The sequence below is a fragment of the Sardina pilchardus genome, chromosome 22 (assembly GCF_963854185.1).
Source record: "Sardina pilchardus chromosome 22, fSarPil1.1, whole genome shotgun sequence".
NCBI lineage: Eukaryota > Metazoa > Chordata > Actinopteri > Clupeiformes > Clupeidae > Sardina > Sardina pilchardus.
Window position 1 is genome coordinate 24,477,117 of NC_085015.1, and position 25,000 is coordinate 24,502,116.

Below are 25,000 nucleotides of genomic sequence, written 5' to 3' on the forward strand. Positions count from 1 at the left end.
CCTAATTAACCCTTCCCTGTCTTTGTCTCTATTTCAAAGTCATTTTTTGTCATATCCAAGTCACATCCAAGTGTCATTAAGGCGCGTTGTTTTTTGCTATACCCATCTATAACAAAATGGCCAGTAATTGCATAGATGTTGTCAAGCTGTTAAGACTGTTAAACTCTCTGGGAATGTTCCAGATGGTTATTCTTGAGTCATGCAGCACCCATCCTTAATGATGTTCTATTTGCAGTGTGCTTGATGGACTGAAACGATGGCAGTTGTGGCAGTTATGATCCTTGTCTAATCATTACCAGCCAGTGCAGACAATGTTGACATTAGGGGGTAGTTTAAAAGAAGGACATCTATTGATCTCCCTGAAATGAAGTGCTCTGTGAGATTCTGTCGTTGGGAGAAGTTGAGAGTCTGTACTTGTGGGGAGCCTGATCCTTGTTTAGTGATTCTGAGGGCATATTTGATTATCCTCCCAGTCATTACTGAATGGCATTTTGGTTCTTTATTGTTCCTTGAAATTGAATTGAGAGGAAGCACCCGAGACAGCACTGGCTCTGTCAGTCAGGCGTGGCACAGAGAAGTCCAAAATGCTTTTAGATAATGTGTGTGTGTGTGTGTGTGTGTGTGTGTGTGTGTGTGTGTGTGTGTGTGTGTGTGTGTGTGTGTGTGTGTGTGTGTGTGTATGGGTCTGCGTCTGTGTGTGTGTGTGTGACTGTAAGCGTGTGTGTGTATGGGTCTGCGTCTGTGTGTGTGTGTGACTGTAAGTGTGTGTGTGTGTGTTGCCTATGTCTGCCAGTCTGACTGTTTGTTCATAATGATTCCACCCTCTCTCATTTCTCAGATGTTGGCCTCCATAAAGGATTGCTTTGTGACTGGCAAATGGGAAGGGGACAAAGACGCTGCCACCCTTCTGAAGGAGGATGGTGAGCTGCCACCCCCATATCTCTTTCTCTCCCTCCCTCCCTCATTTCTCTCTCTCCCCCTCTCCCTCTCTGTCACTCTGTATTCCTCTCTCTTTCTCTCCCTCTCCCTCTCCCTATCTCTGTCACTGTCTCTCTCACTCTCTCTCTCTCTATCTATCTCCCTCTCTCCCTTTCTCATTCTCTCATTCTCTATCTATCTCTCTCTCTCTCTCTCTCTCTCTGACACTGCGAGGCCGGCCGGCCGGTCGCTCGCTCCCTCCTTCATGTGTTTGGTGTCTGGGGTGTCATCTGGTATTCTGGTCTGGACTCTCTGCAGAGTTGGCTTGCGCTCATTGCTCTGTTTCCCTCCTCCCCTCCCCTCCCCTCCCTTTACCCTTCCCCAGAGGAGCTGTACGGGGACTTTGAAGATCTGGAGACGGGGGAGGTGCACCGCGGCCAAGCCGGGGCAGAGGGGGACAAGGCTGAGGTACCCGCCCGCATCTTTTGGGACTCTTATGAAAGTGCTGCTCGGAGAACCGCACAGCCCTTTGTGTCTGCTGCCACACTCTGTCTTTTACACACACACACACACACACACACACACACAGTCACACACACAGTCACACACACAGTCACACACACACACACACACACACACACACGCTTACAGTCATACACACACATGCGCTTACAGTCATACACATACGCACACATGCGCGCCTACAGTCTTCCACACACACACACATTCACACACACACGCACGCTTACACACGCACACGTGCAGAGTCAGCTTTCTGACAGAGGCACTGCTCTGTTGAAAAGGTCTCTCAAAACTTTTAATGAGTTCTTCATACCGAAGCTGTAGATGTGGGCTCTGTGTGTTTAGCCGCTGTTTTAATTCACCAGGACGGCAGCGGCGACGACGACGGCGGCGAAGAGGAAGAAGACGAGGAGAAGCCGTTTGTGAAAATGACCGACGAGGAGATTCAGAAAAACAAGCGCCTGGAGAAAAAGCGACGCCTGAAGGAGCGCTTCGACTCGGCCTACGACGACGGCGGCGACGCCACCTACTTCGACGACCTCAAGGAGGAGCTGAAGAAACAGGCTGAGGTCAGTTGTGACTCACGGCATCGCTCAAGTCCTGGGGTCCTATTGGGTTTGGCACTCACGTCACCGTAGCCAACACAGTTCCACTGAATGTGTGTATCTCTCTTGTGTTGTGCCAGGGGCGCTGCCTAACACAGTTCATCACGTTTTTTTTCTTCTCAGCACTCGGTCCAACTCCCATTTAGAATCAGCAGCTACTGTGGCTTTTGTAATAGATTCCATTAACCCCAGCGTAGTATTTTTCCACCAGCCCCCGTGTGCAGTAAGTAAACCGAACTAACGTCCATTTGGGCTCGGAGGGCAATTTTACGCTTGAAGTCGGCGCTTTTGCCACTTGCTGGGAGTTCTGAGCAGCTAACACGCTCTCGTTGGACTCTCGTGGCCGTTCCGAGAGGCTACCGGTGTGAACTGAAAATCGAAGTGGTCAGGCCACCTCTCGCCGTCCACACTGCACGTCGAGTGTGTAACAGGCGTTAAATTTAGTCAAATAAAAGGAAATTGTCTTCTCTGTTGGAGTAGTAGGATTAAAGAGCTCTTGTTGGCTTCAGACATAATCCTATGCGAATGAAAGCATGAAGCCGCTGAATCATAGTCTTAGCAGAATGTTCTCTACTGATACAGTTTCCTATACATGGGAAACTGTGTGTGTGGTGTGTGTGTGTGTGTGTGTGTGTGTGTGTGTATATATATACATTTTTTCCTCCTCTCTCTCCCTCGCTGTCACCCCATCTCTCTCTCCCTCTCTCTCTGTCACTCTCTCTACTAATACAGTTTCCTATTATGAATAATAAACTGTATTTTCTATATATCCCCCCCTCCATACTGTTGCTATGACGGTTGATAAATGTTGTGAAACAATGGTCTGTTTTCCCGTTTATTGCTGAATTTTCATTTTTGATTTATGGACATCCGAAACTGTTTAACTCGGTGGTAACAGAATCCCAGGGTTTGTGTCCGGGGGAGGGTATGGCCGACTCAGCAGTCCTTGAACTGCCGACTCACGGGAGACGGGGCCGGCCCGTGAGAACCGCTCCCTTCGCAGTTGTCAGGTCGGCTGCAACAAAGAGCCAAACACACCAGCCTGCTCCTCCCCAAGAATGTAGTCTGACACCATTTTATGGTTGATACCGCTGTCTGTGTGTGTGTGTGTTCACTGACAGTGTGTGAAGCAGCTGATAGGTTGCTTGTATCACTGCGTCAACAACTGTGTGTGTGTTGTGTGTATTCTCTTGCATACCTGCTCTGTCCCTCCTTCCCTCCCTCCCTCCCTTGATCCCCCTTTCTCCCTTTCTTCTCCTCTATCTCTCCTCCCATCGCCCTCTTCTATCTTTCACCCCCTCCTATCTCTCTCTGTCTCTTTCTGACCTTTCTTCTCTTGCATGCACTCTCCTACTGTACCTCTGTCTGTTTGTCCGTCCGTCCGTCTGTCTGTCCGTCTGTCTGTCTGTCTGTCTGTCTGTCCGTCTGTCTGTCTTTCCGTCTGTCTGTCTGTCCGTCTGTCTGTCTTTCCGTCTGTCTGTCCGTCTGTCTGTCTGTCTGTCTGTCCGTCTGTCTGTCTGTCTGTCTGTCTGTCTGTCTGTCTGTCTGTCTGTCTGTCCGTCCGTCCGTCCGTCCGTCTGTCTGTCTGTCTGTCTGTCTGTCTGTCCGTCTGTCCGTCTGTCCGTCTGTCCGTCTGTCCGTCTGTCTGTCTGTCTGTCTGTCTGTCTGTCTGTCTGTCTGTCCGTCTGTCTGTCTGTCTGTCTGTCTGTCTGTCTCTTTTACCAAAGCATTCACAGGAACAGAAGAAAACTAGAAAAGCACTCAGAGAGCGCAGCTACCTCCGCCTGCCTATGTTCTTCCTAGGTTGTCATACATTTGAACCTAAACTATTCAGATCGCCACCACGTGGCCATACCATGCCATTACACCACTAAGCTAAATACATAAACGCCTTTGGAATCCCGACAGAATTACGGATCAGTCCCAAAATGTAATAGTTTTTTCCTTGAGTCATGTGATCCATCCATTACTTTTTTAGTTATCTTGCTAACAAACAGACAGACAGACAGACAGACAAACAAACGCCGGTCCCCGATGAAAACATATACCTCCTTGGCGGAGGTAAATGAATAAAAAGAAAACAGGAAAAAGGGGGAAAAGGACATGTATGCATCTCTCACCCCCCATTTCACTCCCTCTCTCTCCCTCCCTCCCTCCCTCCCTCTCTCCCTCTCTCCTGTCACAGCTGAACCGGGCCGAGTTTGAGAACGTGGACGACGAGACGCGCGTGCAGTACGAGGGCTTCCGGCCCGGCATGTACGTCCGCCTGGAGATCCCCTCCCTGCCCTGCGAGTTCGTCGCCAACTTCGACCCCCACTATCCCATCATCCTCGGCGGCCTGAGCGCCAGCGAGGGCAACGTGGGCTACGTTCAAGTGAGTGTGTGTGTGTGTGTGTGTGTGTGTGTGTGTGTGTGTGTGAGAAATATGAGTTTGTCAAATAAAGCAGTCCAGTAACAACAATGTTCAGAAGTAACTGGTAGCTCCACCTCATCTGCCAAACTGATGGTAAGGTCCCACCCGTCAGATAATACTGAGTCTGACAAAGGAGACACGGTTCTATTTGTATCGTCTTTCTTTCTCTTTCTCTCTCTCTCCCTTTCTCTCTCGTTCCCTTGCTCCCCCGCCTCTCTTTCTTTCCTGCAATTCAATTCAGTTCAATTCAGAGTGCTTTATTGGTGGCAGAAACCTCTTGCGTTGTCAGAGTGAAACATTTGAACACAGAGTGTTACTGCAGGTAAATGGCACAGCATATGAATCTGTCTCTCTCTCTCTCTACCCCTCTCTGTCTCTCTCTCTCTCTACCCCTCTCTGTCTCTCTCTCTCTACCCCTCCCACTCTCGCATACACACACACACACACACACACACACACACACACACACACACACACACACACACACACACACACACACACACACACACACACACACACACACACACACACACACACTATCTCTCTCTCTCTCTCTCTCTCTCAGATGCGTCTGAAAAAGCACCGCTGGCACGGTAGGATCCTGAAGACGCGCGACCCGCTCATCCTGTCGCTGGGCTGGCGCCGCTTCCAGACCATCCCCCTCTACTACATCGAGGACCACAACGGGCGCCAGCGCCTGCTCAAGTACACGCCCGAGCACATGCACTGCGGCGCCACCATCTGGGGTAAGGAGCGCACTGCCACGCCATGCCACACACTCTCTGGACTCACTGTTAAGCCTCTATAAGACATGCTTGTTATACGTGACCCATTACAGTAATTTCCCGTATATAAGCCGCATTGTGTATAAGCCGCAGGACAGTGTTTTATGCGAGTTAAAAGAAACAAAACCATATTGATACCATATTAACTGTCCCTGTGTATTAACCTCATAGCTGAAGACATTTGGCAAAATCAATGTATAAGCCGCGGCTAATAGTCGGGAAATTACGGTATAACACTATCGAGATCAGTTTTCTTATTCTATGAAAAACGTTTAATATTTCCAGCAGTGGTACAGAGTTTGGTCTTAAATCCCAGCTTCTGTCTTCTGGCAATAATAGAAAGGTGCTCTTACTTTTTCCTGGGAGGTTCCCATCTAGAACACTTGGCTACTTAGTGCCTATCCTGGATGTGCATCATATCCTGGATAGCTGGATCGACATGTGTTCATCAGTCCTTCATTTGACCGTCAAGCTTGATTTTAAAGATCACAACAAACTACAGTAATAGCCTAAAAAAAGCACTCCCCTGAAACTTTTCTGCATAGTTTTTTTTTCCCTATGATTACTTAGTTGCAGTATATCAAAAGCCTGTGTGCACTTTGAATTAGCTTCAGTAGCAAATGCTTTAATCAGGCACGGCTAGTGTTTGCCTTCCCTAGGGCACACACATACACACACACACGCCTAGGCCTACATATAGCCGAGGTCATTACGAGCTCCTGCGATGAAATTGTTTCTTCACCCTCGTGATGGATGGAAAAAAAGCCCCCCCCACTTAAGCACCCTTACCCACCGGCCCCTGCACCAAGGCCTCAGCCATCATCGCCCCCCCCCCCCCCCCCCCAAATGAGCCTCCTCGGCCACCGAGGGCCCCATATGTCCTTAGATTGCGTTTAGGTCATTTAGGCAGCTATTTTGCTTGCTAATGACCGTCTGAAAGTGGGTATTGATTAGGCTCTCCAGCTCTTGATCTCTCTCTGTCTCATTGCCGCAGGGCCCATCACCCCTCAAGGCACGGGCTTCCTGGCAGTGCAGTCCGTCGCCGGCACAAAGGTAAGCACTTAAGAGCGCCACCAGACTGGAAACTAACTCTATATATATATAAATATATAAATATATATATATATATATATATTTAAATATGTAGAAAAATGGAGCTCCTTAGAGGGAAGCTGAAACATTGCACTGGTTTAATTCAGGAAAGGATTGGATGTCCGTAGCGCCATTAGGGGGCAGTGTTTCCTAATGAAATGAGTTGTGAGGCCCAGTCCCAATAATGATCCCACACTCACAGTGTCATGGATTTTGGGACACATTCCTGCTAAATAAGGGAGGGCTTTGGGTTGTACCGCTGTCCAATCCCTTTAGGAATACTTAATGTAATTCTGCATTTCTGTAGACTTCGGCTGACTATTTGTGCTGTTGTGATGTGAAACACATGGTTATCAGGGAAACAACTGAGACACAATAGTCCCTTTCCCACCTAACTTCTAGAAGTTACCCGGACATATTTACCCGGTAGAGGCACGACACGGACGTTTCCCACATGAGCTTTATGTCCGAGTGAGATACGGGTAATTGTGTTCACACTAGACCCGAGTAGGAGCCGCGAGGGGTGGGGCAATGTCAGCACTTGCAGGGGGAGGGAGATGACGCTAAATAAGTGCGTTGTTGTGCTGTGTTGCCTGGATGATGCGAACTTACATTAGATCCAAAACATCATGAAACAACAGAAGTAGTTAGCTCGCTAGTCAGCGGGAGCTAGCATAGAGGAAAAAATAGCTAACGCCAGGACCACAGTATAAACAAAGCTCTACTTCAACCCTCTCTGGTATAAACATCCAACACAACAAATGAATAGAAAATAATGACACACCTGGAAAATATATAAACAGCACACAGAGGTCTGAGGCTGAGGCTCCTTCCCAACTCCTACAAAAAGCAACAATGCTAAATAACAGCGACGTTAACTATCAGCTGTTAATTGCTAACCACTGTAATAAACAGCTAGTTGCAAGCTAATCGACAACACTTCAAGCTATTCACGTTTGCAAGGATAATCCTGCCTGTCCCGCAACAAACACAACAACGTGATTGCAGTTTCAATTTTTATTGTACGTACACAATAAAATGTCACTGTTTTCTGTACTCCGGTGTTCTCCTCTGTGTTCATACTCGTAGGGCAATGTTTATCGTTACCATGGCAATTTGTACTTTCTGCCTCGCGCTGCAAGCAGGCAAGCAGGCTGCAAGGGCGCATTTCTATACGTCATCGGTACGCCCCCCATCTCTACCCAGAACTGTGCCGGCTGCGTTCCCACCTAAGCGCACCCGGGTAACATCTAGAAGTAGTACTAGGGGGCTAGTAGGGTGAGTTCCGGGTAAGAAAATACCCGAGTTTTGCGTTCCCACATACAGCCACCCGTTTGATATCCGTTTGACATCCGGATGTCTCGCTCATGTGGGAAAGGGACTAATGTAACCTAGTGTGAGGCATTGCAGCGTTGGGGGGGGGGGGGGGGGTCAATAATATTGGCCATTGGAGTCCTTTCTTCCCCCTGATTTTACTTGCTCTGTAATTTGGAAAGTGATATTGTAAATCAAGCTCTGTTTTTTTCATGTCAGGCTGGTTTTCGCATTGCGGCCACAGGAGTGGTCCTTGACCTGGACAAGTCGGTGACCGTGGTGAAAAAGCTAAAGCTGATCGGCTACCCTTACAAGATCTTCAAGAACACCTCTTTCATTCAGGTGTGTGTGTGTGTGTGTGTGTGTGTGTGTGTGTTTGTGTATGTGCCTAGACTCTCTGGAGGCCACCAGCTCATTTCAGCCTTCTCTCTCTCTCTTTATCTCTATCACTATCTCTCCTTCTCTCGCTCTCTCTCTGTATCTATCTCTCTCTCTCTCTCTATCTCTCCTTCCCTCCCCTTCTCTCTCTCTCCGCTGAGAAAGGGCAGCAGACAAATTGAAACCTTAGAGCCTGAGACTGGTGGCTGGGACAAATCAATAGATTTGACTACTGCAGAGCTTTTGAAGTTCACAGCTCTCGTTTATCTCCATTGACAGAACTTTCAAATACATTTTTTTTCAGTCCCGTTTTTTTTTTTGTAACCGAAGCGCGTAGACTTTGAGTACCCCGTTGTTTTGTTTGACGAGAGTCAGATTGAACAGTCAGAATGGAGACTTCATTCACAAGCTCTGCTCTCTCCCCGTCCCCTCACACCACCTCCTCCTCCTCCTCCTCCTCCTCCTCCTCCTCCTCCTCTTCGTCCTCCTCCTCCTCGTCCTCCTCTGCAGGGCATGTTCAACACGGTGCTGGAGGTGGCCAAGTTTGAGGGAGCGTCCGTGCGGACAGTCAGCGGTATTAAAGGTCAGATCAAGAAGGCCCTGAGGACACCGCCCGGATGTTTCCGTGCCACCTTCGAGGACCGGCTCCTCATGAGCGGTGAGTGTGTATTTTTTGTGTGTGTGTGTGTGTGTGTGTGTGTTTGTGTGAGCTGTATTTCACCTTTAGAGGATGGTAAACAGAGGGTGAGCTGATTGTATACATTTATGCCTTGGTGTACGCAGTAGTGTGTGTGTGTGTGTGTGTGTGTGTGTGTGTGTGTGTGTGTGTGTGTGAGAGAGAGGGAGAGAGAGAGCAACTCGACCATAGTTTTGTATGACAGGCGGTCCACTTAGGCTGCTGCCCTACATAAGAGCTTCAGTGAGTTCTGGTGAAATTCTCTCTTGGTGCTGCTTGAGAAACGGCATATCTAATGCATTTTGCTTTATGTTGGCTTCAGAGTAGAGTTTGAGAAGATGCTCTTTACAGGTTTGCATAATGCATATGCTAATGTTTATACAAATTACAGTTCAGAAAATTAATTAGTATTTGGTTTACGAGGCAGTGTATGTGTATGTGTGTGTGTGTGTGTGCCCGCCTCAGGGTATGTAGTCATAACTTGTTAGGATGCTTCTGTTCAAATAATTTGTTTTTATCTGCCCCGGTAATAAAACATATGTGGTGGCATTCACGTGAATATAACTTGATGTGTGTGTGTGTGTGTGTTCGTGTGTGTGTGCTCGTCCGTGTGCGTGTGCCTGTGTGTGTGTGTGCGCGTGTGTGCAGACATTGTGTTCCTGCGCTCCTGGTACCCGGTGTCGGTGCCCCAGCTGTACAACCCGGTGACGTCGCTGCTGCTGCCCGTGGGCCACAAGGCCAGCTGGGCGGGCATGAGGACCCTGGGACAGCTCAAGCATGACATGGGCATCCGCAACAAGCCCAACAAGGACTCCCTCTACAAGGTAACACACACACACACACACACACACACACACACACACACACACACACACACACACACACACATACACACACTCTTACTCACTGTCCTCATAAAACCCCTCGTTACTTATAACCCTGAAAAATACATAGCCTTATATTTTACATAATATTGCTCTTTATTTTGTGTGTGCCGTTTCCGGTAACTTCCTTGTGGATTCTTGAACTTGTATGATAGTCCTTTCCAGTCTTTTCTAGGTCATTCCTTGCACTCATTTCACTGGTCTTTCTGCAGCACTATGTGCATGGAAAGCTTAGACCGTTTTGCAGCCCTCGCAAAGGATTTTTCCCCATTCATGCCACTAATCACTGGAAACAGAAAGAGACCCATTTTTTTACCGGGACGGACGTCTCACCCGCTGTCGTGTTCTTTGTGTCCCGTCCCGTTAGCCCGTGGAGAGGCAGCCGCGCCGCTTCAACCGGCTGCAGATCCCCAAGCAGCTGCAGAAGTCGCTGCCCTTCAAGAGCAAGCCCAAGCAGCAGCAGGCCAAGGGCAAGACCCCGCGCGACCTCCTGCGGCCCGCCGTCATCCGGGAGCCCCACGAGCGCCAGGTGAGACCCCCGACACACACACACACACACACACACACACACACACACACACACACACACACACACACACACACACACACGTTCACACTGTTCTGAAGCCCCACATGTTCATTTCTTACCCTGAGACTTGTTACCTTTAAGTAGCTTAGGTGTGGTTATTTAATGGAATGAAATGGAATTTTGAGATTTTTACTTTGAGAGTAACCACAATCCCAGTTCAGTATCTGTTGAAAATAGCCACAGTTTCCACCGCCGTGTTGAGTGCATTTTTAAGCCTAGTTTTCATTCCCCCGTACTCAGGTGTGGGAGTCGGGGTAATGCATGGGTTTAGCTTGAACCATCTCCTCAAGGGACTATCCCAATTGCTGTTATTTGGCTGTTTTGCAGGCCGGTGGTTAAGTCCCCTAACTGCCGCCACTCAGCGCTGAAAGGTCAGAACTAATCCAGAGCGAAACACTCCTACACAAGGCAGCTTTTGTGAGCGTGGCTCTTAGCTCCGTCGTTTAGGTGAATCTCCGAGGAGAGCTCGAAAACACAAATGCGGCCCGAGTGTTTTGCTCGCCCCAAATTCCTCGTCATAATTGGAATCAAAGTCGCAGTCATCCCAGATCAGCGTCCGCGCACTCTCGCACAGTCCATTAATCACGCTCAAGGCTTTTCCACCCACAAGTTCAGGTAATACTCTGTTAGTGTTTGTGTGTGTGAGTGTGTGTGTTTGTGTGTCTGTGTATGTATGACTTAGGCTCAGGTGTGTGTGTGTGTGTGTGTGTGTGTGTCTTAGGTTCAGGTGTGTGTGTGTGTGTGTGTGTGTGTGTGTGTGTGTGTGTGTGTGTGTGTGTGTGTGTGTGTGTGTGTGTGTGTGTGTGTGTGTGTGTGTGTGTGTGTGTGTGTGTGTGTGTGTGTGTGTGTGTGTGTGTGTGTGTGTGTGCGTGTGTGTGTGCGTGTGCGTGTGTGTGCGTGTGCGTGTGTTCATGTGTTAATGTGCTTTTGAGAACTCAATGGCTGTGACTCCTCTCCCGTCCACCAGGTGGCGCAGTTGCTCCACGCGCTGGGCACAGTCTACGGCAACAAGCGGAAGGCGGCGCGAGTCGAGCAGCGTGCCAAGCACAAGGACTTCCTCCATCAGAAGGAGCAGCAGGAGCAGGAGAAGCAGAAGAGGCTGAAGGAGGAGAAGAAGAAGCTCTACCGCGTCATGGGCCAGAAGGAGAAGAAGAAGCTCAAGTCGAGCCTGAAGGGCAAGGCCAAGGACGACTGAGCAGCAGCATGCTAACGGCTAACGTTTACCAGGTTCCCCCACCCTCCCTCCCTCCCTCTCTGTGGAGAGTGTTGGAGAGAGACTGCGTCAGCCATGGACAGAAAGACTTTTTCACCGTGGCCTCTTTGAGTGTCAGACATTGTTGACTGTAATTGATATTTGTAAACTGTAAATTAAGGTAAAACGATGTCACAGGCCGTCAGTCCCCCATCTGTTGCCGGAACTATTATGTTGAAGCAGAACATTGAAAAACTCACAAGAGGGTTTTAAGTGGTCCTCCTATGCCTGTTAACCCCCTTTGCTTTTATGAATTGGATAGCTGTTTAAAGTCGCTGGCTTTGTTAAGTAATCTGCAGTGAGGGCACACTCCTGTGGAAAGGTGCGTCTGAAGTATGTTTATGCATATTGTGGAGAACAAAAGACTGCAGCTCCAACCACCACCACCACACTAAAGTATTCCTGTTTTGGTAAGTAGATTCCAGAAGATACTCTAGAAAGGTCATAGCTCCTCTGTTTTTTCCTGTTTTTGCTGATAAGAGGATCCGTGCCCGCAGAAAAGCTTTTTAACGTTTGTTTTTTAATAAAAGAAAACATACCCAAGATCCCCTAAAATGGCTGTCTGGCTGCTTTCCTTCCGACTGAAGGCAAAAATGTTCTCCGTAATGTCATTTCGAACCCATAAACACTCCAGCGTCGGGCAATTAGCATCTTTTATTCCATTACCCGACGTCAAAAGTGAGGTGAGATGATTACTCTCCCCGATGTGGGATACTGGGCCTGGCGTCTCGCAATCACTCAAAACGGGTAATTGAATTTGTGGACGGCTACTTCAATTAGCCACCGAAACACACGGCGCGGCAGGGGGTGGACGGGGAGGACGGGGAGAAGCGGGCTGAGAAAACTCCTTCAAACACATTTGGATTCCGGTCTAGACACGACGTTCCCCTCTCAATCATTCTTTTAGGAACAACGGTCGGAGTGGAAGCGGGCCGGGAAAAAAGAGAGAGACGGGAGTCGTGCTGCGCGGCGCCCGATCCAATCGCCTTTTAGCCGTCACAATGGGCGTAATTAATGGCCGCCGCCGAACACCAGAGGAGCCCGGTGGCTTCTCCTTGGCGGAGGGGGGAAGGTGTCCCACGCTGAGGCGTTTGGTGCTGGAAGGTGTCCTGACTGACCCACTGATTCAGTCTGTGTCTGGTGATTGATGCCCACTGCTAGTGAAACCCCACCGCCTGCTCCCCCCACCACCGGTGCGCCTTCTGATGGACCCCTCTCTGCGTAGCATATGCCATTGCCCTGCAGGCTCGGAATTGGACTTTTGTCTTTTCCGGAACCTTCCTGGGGAATACACGTGCAAGGGCATCTTCCCAACCAATGTCAAAAGCCAGGCAGACATTTCATGTAACCCTCTGACGCCGGGCGTTTGCCGGTTGTTATATTAAACCAGAAGAACCTATTTGTGTCCTGCAAACCTTCACGCGTGTTTGTGTTTGAACCCTATATAATGTTTAAGACTTGACATTTCCAGTGCGCGTCTGGCAGCTTTCAGATGGAGCAGCATAAATCCGAGGCCCCTAATGGTGTAGGAATCCATCGCCTATAAATGTTTGTGGGTTTCGTGTCTTGTTACTTGGGTGCTTGTAATGCCTTGTGGTGTGTGTTCACTGGGCCCTGGTAATGGGCTTGTGACTGTTATCTGAATGGCAGAGGCTTCGCTGGCAGCCTGTCGATATGCATCTCATTTTCCATTACACCCCCCCCCCCGCCCCACACACACACACACACACACACACACACACACACACACACACACACACACACACACACACACACCTCGCCACCCTTTCTCTCCCCCCTCTTCCCCAACGAATAACAGTGGCCATCGGAAACATTCTATCGCTCTCGACGAGGCGCACGTCTGTAAAGCGAAACCGCCTTGTCGTGTTTTTTTCTTTGCGTTCATTCTTTCTCCCTCTCCTCTCTCCTTTCATTTTGTTCCCCTTCCCCATTGCCTTCGCTGCCTGCCTCCCGTCACCGTCACACAAAGCCACGGCCACCACAGCCTGTTTTGTTTGAGCAGGGCTTTAGTTGGCGCTTGCCGCCGATATAGCCGCTTCCCCTTGAACAATACCGAGCTTAGCAAGGTCAGCCGTGCACTTGCCTGAAACCTGAGTGCCCATTTACGCCTGCGGGTGTGTGTGTGTGTGTGTGTGTGTGTGTGTTAAGGTGGAGGAAGAGGATGAGGGAGGTGGAGAGAAGGCTGGCCCCTGCCCAAGCAGATGGAACATACCTGTTAATGGAGAAAGAGGTTTTATTGTGTGACGGTAGGTTAGCTTTAACGGGGCCTTAAAGGGACACTTCACCGGTTAGCATTAAGCTTTGTATCTTTAGAAAACCAGTCATGTTTTTGAATGGTCGTCCGTCATTTCCTCCGTTTACCTTGAGATGGGAGAAATACGGATGTCCATGAAACCCATGAATAGGACTTCCTGCTTTCAATGATGTAAAAGGATGATTTTTACATCATTGAAAGCAGGAAGTCCAACATTGAAATCCATATTTCTCCCATCTCAAGGCAAACTGAGGGAATGATGCACAACCATTCAAAAACATGACTGGTTTTCTAGAAAGCTTAATGCTGATCGGTGAAGTGTCCCTTTAACTGTAACTGAATAGAGAGAGAGGGACAGAGAGGGAAAGAGATGAGGAGACTGTAAACCAGTGGAGAGATAGCCAGTCATTGACAAGAAGTGATGTGTTTATTTCAAGTGACAAAAAAAAAGAAACAGAACTTGGTAAAAAGCAACAGCAGCCACACAAAGCAATCTGACAGAGCAGACAAGAAATACTCTGAAATAGACGTGGACATGTCACTGCGAGAGAAAACGATTGTCTGTCTGTCCGCGGGTGACTAATAACCGCTCAAAAGAGGAAGACAAAGGAGCGCAGGAGAGCGGGTCCGCACAGGCTGTCCCACGGACAGGGTGCAGAAATAGCGTGTGTTTTTAATCCCACCATCCCAAATCTGTGGCACGACAAGCAGTGGAAAGACCAAAGCTTGTGAGTGCTTGTGTTAGAGCGGTCAACCTGGATGTATAACGTGACAAGCTGGCAGTCTGAATGTCTGAGGTGCGCTATGTGTTGGTCTTAAAGTGTGTGTATGACTGAGTTGGGCAGGTAGTGTCTGTGTTCATCTCCGTCAGGGGGGAGGGGGCAGGAGCAACAGGCCCCCATAGTCCACGTTGGAGGACCTCGGACGACGAGACTCCTGGAGGAGCTCTCCTCCGGATGTGGTGATGACCTCTTCCTACAGAGGGGACGAAGAGCGAGAGTGAGAAAGATGTTCGTCAGTAAACAAGTATGAATTCAGGTAGGTAATAAATCACCAAATTAAAGAAACCCTATGCAACTTTCTGCAGGAGACGATCGCTCTTTCTTTACATCTGGAAGTCTGAGACGAAGAACCACGCTTGCAATTTATATATTTAAATATAGCCTATACATGTATAAATATACACGCTAAAGCTGTCGGGGAAGCTCTGCAGAGAAAATGCAAGCATAAAACGAGCGAAAACGAACAACGAAACCGAAACCAGAGATGAAATCGCCAATCCTGCATAGTTCCTCTTTAAATGATCACAATAACTTTTTAATTAGTATGTCTTTTATACTATTCAAATGGATAATCTCATAAATCTTCATAATATGCATATATTATACATACAAGTATATTCATGATATGAAAGGAACTGAATCACAAAACAATTACTCAAAAGCATGAACTGTATATTGCGTAATAGAATTCCCTTATTAACTTACATCAAATGACCAGAGCTTCCATCACATCTATACGTCAAAGCTCTCATGAACAGAATTAACACTTTTAACCTATGAGGCTGTTGACTGCTGAGGTTGGCTGCTCACTTGGGCTACTGTGTGCGACAGGTCTAGGGGTGGGATCATGACACTAACATGGAGAATGGAACATAATGACTCCATTGCAGGGGCACCATGGCGCTTGCCGTCTGGCTCGCAAAACTCGTTACGTCTGGTGGCGGCGACATCAGATGAAGAATTAAGTGACGTAAAAGGGCTCTCGCTTACTGGGGAGCACAGGTCTGGGGTCAGTGCGGCTCTGTGTTAGCTCCATGAAAAGGGTCTGATCTAATGAGGGCAGTGTGTAATATAAGCCAGGAGATAGCTGCCAACCAGCTGTTCCTAACGACAGCCTGCTCCTGACCCGTGTCACCGAGTCACAGGGATGGTGGCTGTGTTCCGAGTTTGATATCAAGCGCTACTCTCGCTTAACTAGCTTCTTTACTAGTCTGTGAATTCAGTAAGGACACAGTTGATGTTTTCTTCTCGAAAATGTTTAAGTGCAAAACAACTTCGCTGATATGCACAACGTCGCACATTTTCATTGAGCCCCAACTGTCTAAAGGATCTCACAGGGTTACCATGTTTTATTCAATAGCAGACCTCTGCTGACACAGGCAGTGGACAGACTGCAGTTATGTCTATTTCACCGTAGACATAGACCTGCATCAGTATTCTTGAAGGACTCCCATACTGCATTATATTACAAGGTAAACTGGCATTAATATGGCAGTCTGTAGACCACTCTTTGCCCAGTGCTTGCCTTAGGTCATTCCAGGTTTCAATCCAATAAGTTGAGCGGTAACCTTGGCAACAAGGTGTTCTGTGACATAGCCTGTATGTTTGTGTACTGTATGTGCACACATGAGCGGCCTTGTGTGCCCCCGTGTGCATGTTATCGGTCGATGGGGGCGGGGTCACCTGCCTTGTGGAAGTCGATCAGGTCGGCCAGCGTGGCGTGTCTGTTCTGGTCCACGCCGAGAAAGCTGTAGTAGTCGCCGGCGGCGTCGATGAGGAAGTGCTTGAAGCCGGCCGGCGTGCGGTACGAGAGCGTGTAGCCCCATATGCGCTCGCTCACCCGCACCAGGAAGCTGCCCTCGCCGGCGTTCATCAGCAGCGCCTCGGACTCCTGTCGCGAAATGATGCCTGGAGAGAACGAGAGTGGGGGAGTGGAGGATGCAGAGTGGTGGGATGGAGGGAGGGAGGGAGGGAAGGGGGGAGTAAAGTGGAGTGGAAATGGAGTGGTGGGAGGGAAGTGGGGAGTGGTGTTTCAATGTTCCCAAATTTTCACGCAGAGATAACAACACTGAGCTGGAAGGGGGGTTTTATCTAAAATGATACTCCTGCTTGCTCATAGAAATGATTCACATCACTGCAAAGAATAACAAATAAAGCGCTGCAGAAAAATATTTCAAAAGTACATGTGTACCCCTTGGGTGAAATTACACATTCATGGGCTATGCTCGGGGAGGGTTGATTCACCTGCCAACATGTTAAATAAATGTTGTCAAACAGTGCCTTGATGTTTTTTTTTCCAGGGGTAAAAACATTAGCATTTATCCACTGCCTCTAATTCCTGGTCAAAACAAATGAATGTAGAGAGGTGTGCTGAGCCAGTTTTTCTCTCTGGAGCTTCACCAGGCCTTCTCCTCTTTTGCGTGTACTACTGGGCCGCCGTGTGTTTGACAAAAATAGAGCGGTTCTTTTTTTTAAAGCGTCACATCAAAAGAATCCACCACCCTCCGACGGAGTAACCGACATGTTCTGATGTGTTGCCTAGTTCCCCTGTTGGTTGTGTGGAGTGACAGAGAGAGAGAGGGAGGGGGAGAGAGGGAGGAAGAGGGAGAGAGGGAGAGAGAGAGTGTGCAAATGTGGCGGCGAACGACAGCAGCAGGCAAGAATCACGACAGGCAGGAAGACAGCCAGGTGCAGATAGGAAGGGAACAATCTATAGAACAGCAGCCTGAGAACTAGAGGGGGGGAGAGAAAGCGTGTGAGTGATTGAGTGTCTGAGCGATTGTGTGCGAGACGGCTGCTTGTAACGCTGGACGCGCCGGACACAGGTGTTTCTGGCCAATGTCGACGCCGTCACCCCCCCAGTTCCCTGGCACCGAGTCTGACGCCAGTTGTTGCCAGGTCGGAGTTGCTGTCACTCACGCCCTCGTTAATCTGATCAGCGCTCAATCCCTCCCAGTCGCTCGCCGTGACCCCAATCAGCCTGGCGCACGCTGTGAATTATTGAGCTGCCCCCATCCATTCTCCGGCCTCCCCTCCTTAGCCCTGGCCCCTCTCACATCCACACACTCAATTTGTCTTTATTTATTTATATATCTATATATTTATTTCTTTATTTATTTATCCCTCAACGACTCTTTTCATCTGTCATCTTCTCTGCCTTTTTCAATTCTGCTGTCTGTAATCAACACTCTCTTTCTCTTGCTCCCCCATCTCTCTGTCAAGCCTTTCCCTCCTTTTCTCTCAAGGGTACTCTTCTTCCCCATCCTCCACCTCACACACACACACACTACACACACACACACACACACACACACACACACACACGCACACACACACTTGGATTTCGTGTGTGTTCGGTGCTGCACCCACCGTGGAACCAGGGGGCTATAGTATTGCTGTTCCTCTCATAACCGGCTCTCTTGGGCCGCTGTTCCTCCCGAAACCAACGCAGGATGGACTCGCGAGAACTGGGTCGGGGCGGCCGGATCCACACAGGGCTGGGAGAAGGGGGGATAAAGTGAGAGGTGGTGAAGAGAAGGAGAGAGGGGCACTCTTTTTATTGCACTTTTATGGAGAGAGGTTTTATGACCATTGAGGGTGCTTCTCCTTTCAGCTTGCAATTCTGAGGAAGCCTGGAGAAATGTACTGTTAACAGCACAGACTGTGCTTCATATTTGAGTAAGAGTGTTCACTTATTTACATGATGGAGTATTTTATCTTTATTAATTTAGCTCCTAAAGTGATCTACAAATAATAGACAATACTCATTGTGTACTGCGAATAGGAGACAATAGTGTTACAATAAGTGCTACCTTGTAGCACCATGAAGAAAATACAATGACAGTTTCGAGTTAAGGACGTAGATAAGAGGGATAGTGAAAGACATGTTAAGAGCATATGTGTTGGGAGAGGAGGTACTTCAAGAGATGAGTCTTCAAGAGGTTTTTAAAGATGTTGCCCCTTCCCTGGTAGCAACTGGTAGAGTGTGCTTCACCATTCGGGAACCACAGATGAGAATAGTTTGAGGCTAGTGTCATGGGACATGGGTTGTACTTTGGCAATATTCCTAAGGTGATAAACCAGTTTAAGACTGGGCCAGAGAGACCAGCATAATTCCGTAATCGGTTAATAAGGATGCCATGATTTGCTGAATCGAATGCAGCACTTAGATCTAAAAGTGCTAAAACGGTGAGTTTATTGTTATCTATATTCATTACTAAGTCATTTACAACTAGTTCCGTCTCTGTGCTATGATGGGAGCAAAAACCAAATTGGTATTTCTCCAGTGTACCCCTCAGCTGGAAGGCTTCATGCCAGCAGTTTTCAGTGTCTGTGGGAAGGAGAGCAGAAAGTGGATTGCAATGGCTAGAACTTTGTCTTCCAGGCAGCTGAAGACGAATCTTTAAAGAAGGTAGTGAGGAGGATGGGGTCAAGTGAGCTGGGAGAGGGTTTAAGTTGCATTACTTCTTTCCTGAGCATTTCTTTATCAAGGCAGTAAAAATACTCATTTCAGTCTGCAGGCAGAGCAGAGGCATCCACAGATGGTGGTTATTGTATATTCTGCATGGCTAAGGTCTAGCCTGATTTTTGATATCTTGTCCCTAGGAACTGCCGCCAATTCCTCACTTTTTGAAAAAAGAGGAGGTGAAAGCGCGTAACTATTACATCATCCAAGTATGTTATATTCTGAATATATAATGTGGGTTTGTTTACCATTCCAAGAGGGACTGTGTTGCTGGGCTGCTATGGCGACGATTCTGTCTGCGGCGATAGTGGGTGGGGCCTGCGCTGGGCGGGGCACTCACTGCCACGGGTGCAGATGTGTTGGTCGTCACCGGAGTGGCAGCAGGTTGACTGGCCTTGGGCATTGGGGGCGCCGCGGCGCCAGTCGACGACTGCTCGATGATGGCACTGTGCCGTCGGCTCTGGCCCGAGCCGTTGAGGTGCATCTTCTGGAAGAGTCCGCTCAGGCCCGCCACCAGGCCCTTCTCGATGGCGCGCAGCGACTGGCGCTTGTACTCATCACGGGCGCGCCTCGCCTTCGTCTTCATCTCCTCGTCCGCCGCTTTCGAGCGCCTCACTACGGGAAACAAAACAGCCATTTCAGAAATGCCAACCCTCTTGTCTCTCTCTTTCTACTGGAGATATATTTTGAAGATCATTTATTCCCCCTCTTCACAAGTGGATGTGCATCATCCCTGTTTGCTATTTCTCTGGCCGCACATTGTTCTTGCCATTCCTTGTCATCTCTCTCGCTCCTCTTCTCCTCCTGCTTCAGGGAGATGTACAGCTCTTTTGCTCTCCTCTCCTCTGCCCGCCGGATCTCCTCCTCCCCCCTCTGCCTCTCCTCCTCCTTGCATTTCTACAACACACACACGCACACACACACACACACATACATACACACACACACACGCACAGATGAATCAGGCGTCTTATCAAATCCCTCGCATTGCTCCAACCTGTCTTTGTCGTCTGCTTAACACAAAGGCATACGCAGTCACATTCACGGTGTTCGACTCCCCCCACATCTCCAGCCAGCATCTAGCCGATAAGACGTAACGTCGGCGGAAAAGGTGTTGTCTTGCAGCGGAGGTGATTATCTAAATTCCATAAGGGTTTCAATTAGGTTTTAAATAATTCAGCCGCTCTCTGAACGCCAACAAAGAACAGCAACTTTAATTAGGGGGCAAATTAAGCCAGATCTCCATTAGTATTGGGTAATTAAAGGCGAAGGTGAGAGAAGAGGAGAAGGACATGGACTCCATCTAATTGTCTGATAGACACGTGGCTCGGCGCGAGTCTGTGAAGTGCAAACACAAAAACCTCTCCCCCAACCCCTCCAGCATGGAGAATGAGGAAGCAGCATCAAGGCCACAGTGCTTTATCTCGTTTTTTAAGTATGAAGAGCGTACATCAGTATTCTCTGTGTTATATCTTGCTGTCACACACTTCGCCGCATTCAGGGCTGTCTGCGTGGTGGTGACGGTGAATGACTGCGATAATGATTAGCGTTGTCAAATTATACATAGTGCATGATGGCAGTCATTTTTGTGTGCATCGCAAGGATGGCGTGTATGTCTCTGTGTTGATCATAAATCACGCTGTATGTCGATGCAATATTTAACATGTGATGTGATTCCTTAGCAACGACGCAGTAATTGTGTTTGTGCTTGTGTGTGTGTGTGTGTGTGTGTGCGTTTGTGTATCTGTGTGTTGTTTGTGTATTTGTGTGTGTGTTTGTGTGTGTTTGTGTGTGTTTGTGTGTGTTTGTGTGTGTGTGTCTGTGTGTCTGTGTATTTGTGCATGTGTTAGTGTATTTGTGTGTTTGTGTATTTGTGTATTTGTATATGTGTTTGTGTATTTGTGTGTGTGTATTTGTGTATTTGTATATGTGTGTGTGTGCGTGTGTGTGTACAGTACACGAGGCTAACCTTCAGCTCTTCCCGGATGCGGTTCTCCTCCTCCACCTGCTTCGCCGCTCGCCTGTCGTCGATCTCCTCTCTCCACTTCCCGGCGACGAAGCGAGCCTTCTCTTTCGCCATGGCGTTCCGGAACTTCTTTTCGATCTCGGCCTCTTTCACACGCCTACGGGAGAAGAGGAATGCGTGGCACAGGCTGAGCGACACGTTTCCCCCCTGTCGCCCTCTCACGCCCACTCCTATTCACACCATCTCCCTTGTACTTCTCTCTCTCTCTCATCGCCACACATTCCTACAATCCTTGGAATGCATTGTGTAAGGGTTGTCGACTGTGAAACACTGGAGCTTTCTCTACACATATTTGCCATGTCTCCTGCCCTCCATCTGGAGTGTCTTGTACGTAGCCTAGCACACAGTTTGCGCTTGTTATTCAGAGAATGGAGTGGAGAGGGGAATAGATGGTCCTCTCAAACCTATCAAACCCCCTAGACCTCATCTCTCATCCTTCTCTCTCTTTTCATCATCACACCAATGTTCCATCTTTCACCCCTCTCCATCCCTCCTCCACCCCCCCACCTCCTTCTCTCTAGAGCTACTGGCCCCATCATTCTCCTCCTTCTCTTATAATCTCTTGCAACACCAATGCTTCATCTTGCTCCCTGTCTCTCTCTCTCTCTCTCTCTCTCTCCCTGGCTGTCTCACGACTCTCCTGCTCCTTCATGGTAACTTGAGAGCCTGTCTTCCTCTTTTCTCTCTCACTAGAGTTCCGTGGCCTTGCGCTGGGTGTTCCTATACTGGTCCTCTCGTCTCATCATCTCTCTAATGTTTCATGTCCTCCACCCCTCCTTCTGCCCTCTCTCTCTCTCTCTTTCTCTTTTTCTCTCACTCTCCCTCTTTCCCTTTTCACTCTCTCTTTTCAGTTCTGGGCCTCATACTAGGCATGTGTCTTTACCTCCATCTGTTCCTCCACAATGTTTCAAGTTCACCACATGAACCCCCATTCTCTCTCTCTTTCTCTCTTTCTCTTTCTCTCTCTCTCTCTTGTTCTCTCTCTCTCACCAGAGCTCCTGGGCCTCGCGCTGGGCCTGTTTCCTGGCGCGCTCCTCCATCAGCTCCTCCACGATGTCCTGGTAGGGCTTGTCCCCCTGCGCCTCCCCCATCACCCACACCCACACGTCCCCATCTCTGCCCAGCAGCCACTGGATGCCCCGCCGCTCACCTGGCCAGAAAAAAAACAACAACAACAGGTCAACATGAAGGCGTTGTCACTCTGTCACCATGATGGAGAATTGGACCAACAGTATCTGACAAGGTGGCGTTTGTAAGGTAAATTTTTTTGATGCATGTTTTTGCAGGCAACTAGTTTCGGGATCATCTTAGAATGCATCTTGTTGGTCATGTGCAGACTGCAGAAGTGGAAAACTCCAATTATGTGCACTTAACACAGGTGATCTCATGAATTAGCTGCTCTACCTGACTGAAAAGTTGTGATAATTACAATCAGCTGGTTTAAGTGAATGGTTGCCAAAAGACACCAATTTCCATGCTAGTTAGCTTATGTCAGCCCCAGTTGTGTTTTTGTTGGGTTTTGTGTGTCTTTCAGGTGGTTAGCTGACCCTGTTTTCAACCATATTGCTACTTCAACATTCATCTACTGGCTGCGTGGCCAAGTATGCTGTCTCAAGCAAGCATGATAGTGGGCCAGCAGCTAGCTTTGAAAATGCAGCTAATTAATTTAACAGCACTAAAACATTTATCGGAGACAAAGCTCTTGTTTTTAATCCTCGAACAATAATGAGGAACATTTATCTTTTGCTCAGAAGCGAGAAAATGAGCAGAGGTGTCTTCCTCTTCCAGTCTCTCACTTTGCCTGGCTGATGAAGACATCCCGCCATACTGGGGACTCGTGTAAACACAAGGGAGGAACTCGGGAGTATAAAGACATTGAAAGACAAAAACGTTCCTTAAGGGAAACGACTTCATCCCAAGCATTCATCCTCAAAATAATTTGCCGGCTATACTCCCTCAGGCTGTGCCACTGGTTGTCGTTGTGCCTGGCATGTATCAATTTTGTGTTTTCTGCATACGCCTAATGGCGGAATAAAAACCTTGTATTTCAAACAATGCTACGCTCTTTGAAAACTCCTTTGTTCTTAAGTGCCACCTAAAATGGGCTCCGTAACATGGAGGACAGAGAGAGAGAGAGAGAGAGAGAGAGAGAGAGAGAGAGAGAGAGAGAGAGAAATAGAGTGCACTTAAGGAAGCAGCACCCACAACTCTCGGCCTCACCCACCACATCCCCTCTCCTCTCCTCCCCTCCCCTCTCCTCCCCACCCCATCCCCTCCCCTCCCCTCTCCTCCCCATCCTCTCCCCTCCTCTCCTCCCCACCCCATCTTCTCATCTCCTCTCTCACCTCCCTCTCTCTCTCTCCATCCTCCCCCCCCGCGCCTCCTCTATCTCCTGTACCATTAACACACCAGCGCTGGCAGATAAGATAAAATCCAAACTCGCTCATTCACACATCATCACTTGGCCAGAGAGAAGAAGAAGAGAGAGAGAGAGACAGAGACAGGAAGAGAGAGAGTGAGAGTGAGAGAGCAAGAGACAGACAGAGTGTGTGTCTGTGTGTGTGAGAGAGAGAGAGACAGAAATGGAGATAATTCAGTCTCACCACCAAAACGTACAAGTGTTACAGTCAGATCGCATTTCAAAGAGATAGCGGCAATGCCGCCCGAAACCTTGGTGAGGATATAAGGAACTCTCGCTTAGGGGGGGAGAGCTGTTGGATGTAATACACTTCAACTAGACAATCAGACAGCGACTGGGGCAAAAAAAAAACTTCGCACGGAACGGTAGATAGTGCTCTCACGGTCGCTCGAAGGCCAAGAGGAATTACACGAATGTCACCTATGCTGAGTGTGAACACGCTGCCACGGAAACCGCACAGGTGCACAGGAAGAGAGCTGTACTAGAGAGCACCATGGCAACACCACGATTCAGGGATAATCCAGCCCCTCTTCAATGCACGAGGGAAGTAGCATTTCAAATGCAAATGATGCTTGGAGATTTAGGGGTATTTTTATCTGGAGGAAAACAATGGCGTAATATGCAACAGCCCAGTAAAGTAGGATTGCCTCTGAATTCTCCTCCTCTAGAACAAATTGACCAGGGGCACTGGGACAATTACTTAAGATACGGTTGACGCATTGTAACAGTGAGCGTTGGATTGTTTACTGAAAGACATACTTTTGCGGAGCCCAATAAATAAAGCCAGTAATAGACGGTATTAGAAATGAGTCCAGGGTGGATTACAAAGGCAATATTTACAGAAGGCATTAGTAGAAATAATTCCCACTTTCAACTTCTTGCTTAAAGATGCCTACGTGATTTCGACACAGAATTCATAATCTTCGTGCCCAGGGGCCATTTTCTGTACAGAGGAAAGGTATATAACACCTTTGCTGGATGCTGAAGTATGTAACCACAGACACTGTGGAGCAGTTTTGCATGCAGTGGAAGAAGGTTATCTAACCGCTACATGTATAACCATTATGTGACATAACAATTGTAGACACTTCCCAAGCAGCCCCAAATATAATTATGATTTGTGTCAAGATTCAGGCAAGCAGAAGTGTGTGTGTGTGTGTGTGTGTGTGTGTGTGTGTGTGTGTGTGTGTGTGTGTGTGTGTGTGTGTGTGTGTGTGTGTGTGTGTGTGTGTGTGTGTGTGTGTGTGTGTGTGTGTGTGTGTGTGTGTGTGTGTGTGTGTGTGTGTGTGTGTGTGTGTGAGAGAAAGAGAGTGAATGTGGATGTGGGGGAGGGGACACTCCTACAGATGACTCACCCTCCTTGGCTCCACTCTGCAAGTCTGTCAGCACCTTAATGCTATGGCCACTCTGTGCATAGCGCAGCATCTCAGAATATATGACTGCACCTCGACGGCTGATGTATAATATAGCTTCTTAAACACATCACTGTTACTCACACTGCAAGTTGGGTGGGCAGCATCATGCCATGGCACATCTGTGTGCAAAACTACTTATACTGCATTTCCTGACTGTAACTTACTGTATACTGCAAGTCATATAGCACTT

General features: G+C 48.4%; 2 protein-coding genes across 2 annotated transcripts in view; one reads left to right on the forward strand and one right to left on the reverse strand.

Annotated features, from left to right (window-relative positions):
- The window catches only part of bms1 (BMS1 ribosome biogenesis factor), a 22,657-nt gene extending 10,674 nt beyond the window's left edge, over positions 1–11,983 (forward strand). The window contains exons 13-23 of the mRNA XM_062526207.1: positions 839–920; positions 1,304–1,386; positions 1,806–2,009; positions 4,231–4,419; positions 5,024–5,204; positions 6,238–6,296; positions 7,869–7,991; positions 8,538–8,685; positions 9,352–9,527; positions 9,955–10,116; positions 11,144–11,983. Of these exons, the coding sequence (XP_062382191.1) occupies positions 839–920; positions 1,304–1,386; positions 1,806–2,009; positions 4,231–4,419; positions 5,024–5,204; positions 6,238–6,296; positions 7,869–7,991; positions 8,538–8,685; positions 9,352–9,527; positions 9,955–10,116; positions 11,144–11,371 (1,635 nt within the window). The 3' untranslated portion in view covers positions 11,372–11,983. The remainder of the gene's footprint in view (positions 1–838; positions 921–1,303; positions 1,387–1,805; positions 2,010–4,230; positions 4,420–5,023; positions 5,205–6,237; positions 6,297–7,868; positions 7,992–8,537; positions 8,686–9,351; positions 9,528–9,954; positions 10,117–11,143) is intronic.
- A 2,587-nt stretch (positions 11,984–14,570) lies between these two features.
- Positions 14,571–25,000, reverse strand: part of sh2d4bb (SH2 domain containing 4Bb) — a 10,860-nt gene continuing 430 nt past the window's right edge. Inside the window, exons 2-9 of the mRNA XM_062525738.1 lie at positions 21,967–22,126; positions 20,920–21,073; positions 19,709–19,847; positions 19,382–19,565; positions 19,251–19,289; positions 17,855–17,982; positions 16,173–16,393; positions 14,571–14,678 (exon numbers count right to left, since the gene is read on the reverse strand). Of these exons, the coding sequence (XP_062381722.1) occupies positions 14,571–14,678; positions 16,173–16,393; positions 17,855–17,982; positions 19,251–19,289; positions 19,382–19,565; positions 19,709–19,847; positions 20,920–21,073; positions 21,967–22,126 (1,133 nt within the window). The remainder of the gene's footprint in view (positions 14,679–16,172; positions 16,394–17,854; positions 17,983–19,250; positions 19,290–19,381; positions 19,566–19,708; positions 19,848–20,919; positions 21,074–21,966; positions 22,127–25,000) is intronic.